Source organism: Elaeis guineensis, chromosome 12 (genome assembly GCF_000442705.2).
Source record: "Elaeis guineensis isolate ETL-2024a chromosome 12, EG11, whole genome shotgun sequence".
NCBI lineage: Eukaryota > Viridiplantae > Streptophyta > Magnoliopsida > Arecales > Arecaceae > Elaeis > Elaeis guineensis.
The window spans coordinates 28,342,972-28,349,514 of record NC_026004.2 but is presented as its reverse complement, the minus strand read 5'-3'; the positions used below and the strand labels follow the sequence as shown (position 1 = coordinate 28,349,514).

At 40.3% G+C, this 6,543-nt stretch overlaps 1 protein-coding gene across 1 annotated transcript; it reads right to left on the bottom strand.

Moving 5' to 3' along the window:
* Positions 1 to 337: 337 nt before the first annotated feature.
* On the bottom strand, positions 338 to 1,454 carry LOC105054588 (dehydration-responsive element-binding protein 1E). The gene has a single exon (XM_010936127.3). The coding sequence runs from the start codon at positions 1,328 to 1,330 to the stop codon at positions 623 to 625; it is 708 nt and encodes a 235-aa protein (XP_010934429.1). The 5' UTR covers positions 1,331 to 1,454; the 3' UTR covers positions 338 to 622.
* Between the last annotated feature and the right edge of the window lie 5,089 nt (positions 1,455 to 6,543).

The following is a 6,543-nucleotide window of genomic DNA, read 5'->3' as shown; positions in this document are numbered from 1 at the left end:
GGTACATGCACCGATATCCAAACTCTGTTTCCTTTTTCCTTGACAGGATTGAGTGAAAAGAGAACTCTGTCTTATAAGACACCCTTTTCGGAGGAGGAATGATCTAATATTGTGCATCATGAGGTCTTGCATAGCATTAATCACAGCCGCTCAATTTTATAGGTTTTATCAAGCATACATCTCAATGTATTACCAGTATATTACTACAGGAAGAAAAAGATGCGATTGATGGTATGTACGGTCAGTGGTGCACGCAGTGGAAGATATGATTTGTTCCTTTCAAGATTCTCTAATCTAAATTTCTCGGACATACCAAATAGGCACAAATCTCTCAGCCTTCAAGGAAAAAAATAAAAACGTTTTAAGAACCTTTCCAAACAACTATCTATCAATAAAGAATGGTAACCATTATAATGAATCAATCAAATGATCAGGTTCCCACCTTACGACTGAATGGCCTCAATGGTGCCAAAGCAACTTATTTCTCTCAAACAAACAACCAGCGATCTCCTATGCCCCCTTCCCATTTTGTACCATGAGAAAAAATATAGGTACCATTTCAATCCTTCCTACCCCACTCAGGAAACTAAAGCACATGAAGCGCCCTATCGATATCACATAATTAAACGGAGTGGCTCCACAGCGACACGTCGGCACCATTCTCCACCTCATCCCAATTACCATTCCCCCATCCCGCCACCGCCACCGCCGACGCCGAAGGCGGCTCCACCAGCAACGCCTCCGCCATACTCGCGTAGTAATAACCGTGCATCCCCAATTCCATGTCGTCAAAAAACATGGCGTCGACTCCATGGTCGCTGTCGCCGCCCACAGTCCCCTCCGACGGTTGCAGCGGCATCGCCGCCCCCTCCGACGAGCTCTCCATCTGTGCTGCAGCGGTGCCGGAAGTACCGACGTTGTCGGGCTCCGTCGACGGCCGGAACGCCTCTGCAGCTTCGACGGCGGCCCGCTGGATGTCCTTGGTGCTGGAAAACCGGGGAAGCACCGGGAGCAGCCAAGCAGAGTCCGCAAAATTGAGGCAGGCGGAGCGGCCGCGAAGCGCCATCGCGGCCACATCGTGGGCCCGCGCCGCCATCTCGGCGGTGGGGAACGTCCCCAGCCAAATCCGCGACTTCTTGTTCGGCTCCCGGACCTCGCACACCCACCGCCCGGCGGGTCCCCGCCGCCGCACTCCCTTGTACACGGGATGCCGCGTCTCACGGAACTTGGTCCGCCCCGCCGGCCGCTTCGGCGGCGCCGACGACACCGTCGCGTACTCGTACTCCGCCGATGTGGAGGGCGAGCTCGAATCGCTGCCGAAGTACTCCATGAGGAGATGCCTCAGAATTATTGGAAGCGGTTGATTCCTTAGCAGAGAGTGAAAGAAGAGTGTGGAGTTTAGAGAGAGAAGAATGTAGTGAACTCGAGATTGAATTGGGGGAGAAGCGAGAACGAGGTTGGGATTTATTTATAAGTAATGGGAGGCGGCAGAGTTCACTGTGGAACGCGGCACGCGGAGTGGAGACTGGACAGGATGGGGGCCGGGGCCAGCTGGATGTGGGCAATCCACACCCGTCTCTTTTTATTTTAATTTGTTGGGACGTGGCGCGTGGCGAGTCTCTCGGATTTCCCAAATGAGAGAGAGAGAGAGAAAAAAATCTGGGATGCAGCCAGTGGCTTTGTTTTGGCGGTTCTGGTCAATCTCTGACTATGTACTGAGGTTGCTTGGAACAGAGAGGGGGCATCTTTTCGGCCAATCTCTTTAGGGGCCGGGAGACTACTCTTTGATCCTGTCAAGGGGCAAAAACTGGTGATGGTGGTCATGGTATCAAGGTCCGGTCCATTGACAGGAAAGATCAGTACGCGGCAACCCAGATACATGATGGCTGCGTGCAAATGTTTTTCATCACCATGACGTAAGCGGAAATTAATTTTACAAATATTAATGATTTAGAGGAAGATACAAATGTTCTGTTCTTTAATTATGATGCCATAGATTTAGGTGCTGCACTACTCCGGTTATTTTGTATCAGATTTAATGTTCTTTGGAGTCCGTATTAGTCGATGTTGTAAGCCGACTAATGAGAGCTCATTATATAACTACAGGATGATCTTTGAAAGCTTGCCATATGATTGATCGGGAAGGTACGCGAAGAGTTTTTCGCATTTCAAACTTTTCTCCTATTTGGCAATAATTTGATTATGATTGCAAATTGGTTTTTGAATGGATGTGATGTACTGACAATCAGTATGATCAAAAAGCATGAACATGACTTATAGGTGAAATATGTGAGCTATTATCATAATAGCTAGCATTTGCACATGCATTGCTTGGCAATAGACTTCGGCCCTCATCTATTTATATGCATTTTTCAAGCTCTTTGAACAAATTTTTTTTCGGCTCCTTATCCATCTTTTTAAGGTTTTCTATTTCTTAAGAGTCATGTTTGTTTTAGGCATCAAAAGATCTTTCATCAGACATGCTTCAATGAGTGAATTTTTTTATCTTTATCATTTCAAGTTAGATCCAGCATCATCAGAGCACTACTTTAAGCAAGATCTTCACCATTTATTATCAATCCGAAAATATGCAACATGAGAACCACCGCTATCCAAACACAATAAACACTTATCATTACCACAAAAGTCGGCAATAACGGCTAGCCAACTTTCTCAATTTGGACGGTAAACAAGTGGACAACTCCAATGATCTCATCCGTAACAATAAAGGTTACTAAAAATAATATAACAATTATTGTATAAAGCTACTAAAACGGCTATATATTATACAAATCGCACCCCAAAGCTTCACTATTAAGCAACACTTTCTATATGGGAAAAAAAATTTACAACATAGAAACAATTATACGAGGATTTTGATTTTTTAACTTGTCATTCTGCTAATTATCATGGGCACAAAAGTGCGGAAATCTATAGCTTATAATTTTAGTTTCATTTATAATTCCACTATTATGAATATAAAGTAAGTGCTGAAATCTACGGCTGTAAATTTTAAAATTATAGAATTAATTTTTTTGTAAAAGATGTTTTATTGGACTCATTAAAGAAAAAGTTATTCAACTAGATGATCATTGTCGATTGCTTTTATGCCATATAAAGAAACCCAACTGGTTCAATCGTACAAAAGTTCATATAAAAATAATCTTTTTTTTGAAATTTTGGCCAACAAATAAATATTAACGAATCAATTAATTAGGCCTGTGGATTGTCTACTGCAACCATATTGGAGTTTCTACATTGGGAATATTATATACCAATAACCCTATGTGTTCTGTACTGCTCTTATCAACTCTTTTGCACGCTACAGCCCTTCAAAGGCATTCCGCACATCTTCTATTTACTTGCCAGTTTTCGCATAGCATCTTGAGGTGGCTTTATGACCTGTTAGACATTGTATAGCTCGAATTTACATTGGAATTTATTGCATGAATTTGGATAGGGTTGCAAGTCAATTATGCTAGACTCGTGTCAAAATTGACTTAAATTTTATTTGAATTAATTTTAGATGCAAGATCGAAACCCATCCATCTCTTAACATATATACAACAACCCAATTAAGTTTCTAATAACATAGTTAGAATGTGAAATTAACTTTTGGGTATGTTGTCAAACCCATACCTAATCTGATTAATACTCGAATTCTAATTTGGAACCACACGCAACTTGTGGTCACATCTAACCCACGTCAATAACATTTACTTGCCTTGGTTGCAGCCATGACATACTAATATTTACCAAAAAAAAGCTACAATTACTTGCAATTGATCACCATTTGCGATCAGTTGACATCATCGATCACATCATTTCTGCCATCAATATTTGACTGCCACGTTTGTATGAATCTGGGAATCACCAATCCATCCGTGGGAGCAACCGGGAAGCTGCGTGCGGTGAGCACGCGTCACAAAGAGACAAAAATGGACTTTTCCCGACAGCGACCCGTCCCCGTATCTTATCTACCTGGCTTGTTACTTGTTACTAAATTCCGGACCGATTCGGCCTCGTTGTTTGACAGTTGGAGTCGGTTGGCCTCCACCCCCACCTCCACGTTTACGCGTTTTTGTGGGCGGTGACGGTTTGAGAATTCTTCGCTCCGAATCCGGGGGAAGGATCCCCCAGTTTCTCCCATGCCCTGTCCTTGTCTTATGATTTTTATCCCTTTTTTCCTGATTCCCAACGGCCAACCTCGTGATCTTCCCTTCTGTCGCAACCCCATTGTTCTTCCATGTGCCAGCTTATGATTGGTTGATATTGTGGGCCCTGAAATTTGTTGACCAATGAGATGGTGGCATGTTAGGATGGAACGCTGACTGGTGTTTGGGAGGGTGCACCTGAGGCTAGGGTTGTCGAGCATCCTTGTTTCAAGGACAAGGGATGAGCGGTGGCAAACCTTTCAAGTGCAAATCGTTCGGTGGTATTTTGACCGGAAATGATGGAATTCCGGAGATCTAGCGATATATGTGGCAGGGTCTAGGGGAGGTGGTGGGACCGGATGTTTACTTGGTCAATTTTTCCTATAGTTCGGCTCTCTCTTAGCATGGAGGCACTCCAGGAAATTCCAAAAAAAGCATGGAGGTTGGAATCAAAATGGGTCCTTGGATGCAATTATTTTTATTTTATTATTTTTTATTTTCTTCTACCTACTTGAATGCATGCCATTTGACTCTTGCTTGATATATTATTTTTTTATTTTATTTGTTTGTAGATACAGGCTATAACGAATCTAGTGCATTCAAATATCTCTCATTATAAGCACAACTGTATAGAGGTCTAACTCAAAAGACTATCTGGATCATCCAAAGGAGAATCAGAAGAAAAATAATAGAAATTGAAAATAGAAAGAAAAAAATTCTCTCTTGTAGGCTTCTCTAGTTAACAACAACAGACTAATAGGCACATGACTGAGTAGGTGGAAAATAGAATTTTAATTTCTGGAGCCACACTCATCTTGTTATTAATTGTTGGAGATAAATAAGAAGCCGAGTCCAACCAAAAGAATTCCTTGATATACAAGTTGGAACCTAATTCTACTCAAAACCTTAAACTATTAAGTTTGGGACCCAATCAATCAATCACCCATATCAATCCATCTACCTTGCACTAACTATTTAATATGGGACTAAACTCACATGTGATCCTTAACATTATTTTTCTCCATGTACGAGCTAATTTCAACTCCCTTTCAAGTCCAATAACTGTACTATGTATTACTGGTCCAACCTAAAATCTCTGTATCCAAGAATCACACATCTTCCCTCTTGGGTCTATTCCAGCACTCTTCGATCAAGCTCCACGCCTAATTACTTTCTGAACATGGTCACCCATTCCAATGCTTTTATGGTTCCAAGAGTTGCCCAAAATTGTTGGTCATTGGCTCTAATACCCTTCATTCAAAAGAAATGGAGAGTTCAAGCCCAACTAGAAGAAAATCTAGGTATACAAATTGGAACCCACCAAATTAAAATCTTAAGCCATTAAGTTTTGGACTCTGTCATTTTTATCAATGTATCCATCATCCACTAATTACTTCATGTGGGACTAAATCTCACACAGAATTCGGAGCATAGATGGTCACAAATTGAGTACTTGTGTGGGCTTATATAATATTTAGGGCTAATATAATTCATGCGCCTCACATATATCGAAGAGTTTTTGGGGATGTCCAAATTCATTGTTCATGAATAAATTATATATTTAAACAGAAAATTTAGAGAGAGAGAGAGAGAGAGAGAGGAGATGCTGGAAGGGAGGAAATCAAAGGGAAGTGGGAGCTTTGAGTTCTAATAAGAAAATTAGAGGAATTGTGTGTTTATATATTCCAGTTTAGTAGGACTTTAAGATCAAAGATTTCAGTCAATCAATAAAAATTGCTTCTTTCATGGATACTTTGTTCTATCCATTGTACATGGATTATTTCAAGGATTACTTCTATGGGCATCTAAATAGCTCCTCTCATGATCAAAGTATCTATTACCTAAATAATATTGCCATATGGCCTCTTACTGTAGCTGGCATATGCACTTGTTTACTAATTGGATAACCCGAATAAGACCAAAGCCTTTTTGGTCGACTTAGGTCAAAGGTTTTAGACCCGACAGGATGGATCTAGGTGGGACCAAAAATTAGTCCATTTTATAAATGGGCCATCTCGAGCTTTTGGAATTAAAGCATGGCCTGATTTTTTTTTATTTTATTTACTTATGTTAGACATATTTGTAGAATTAATTGATAATGATTGTTGAAATGTGAGTGCAATATAAGATACATTGTAAATTATAAAAAATATTTAATTATTGATATTTAATATTTTTTAAAATTATTTTTTTCAATTTATATATTTTTATTTATTTTTAAATTAAAAAAATGATCATGAAGTTTGAGATCCAATGTGAAGCATGAGTTAAAATTAAATTCAAGTTTGAAAGATTGGTCTAGAGGATGGGCGGGCGTGGCTTATAGTTTTAAAAAAAATTGTTGATAATTTGGTAAGTTACTGATAATGATTCAGCCTAATTTATTTAT

What these genes read in the sequence shown, in the direction of transcription:
- LOC105054588 (XM_010936127.3), bottom strand. Translation starts at nt 1,330, where the DNA reads ATGGAGTACTTCGGCAGCGATTCGAGCTCGCCCTCCACATCGGCGGAG.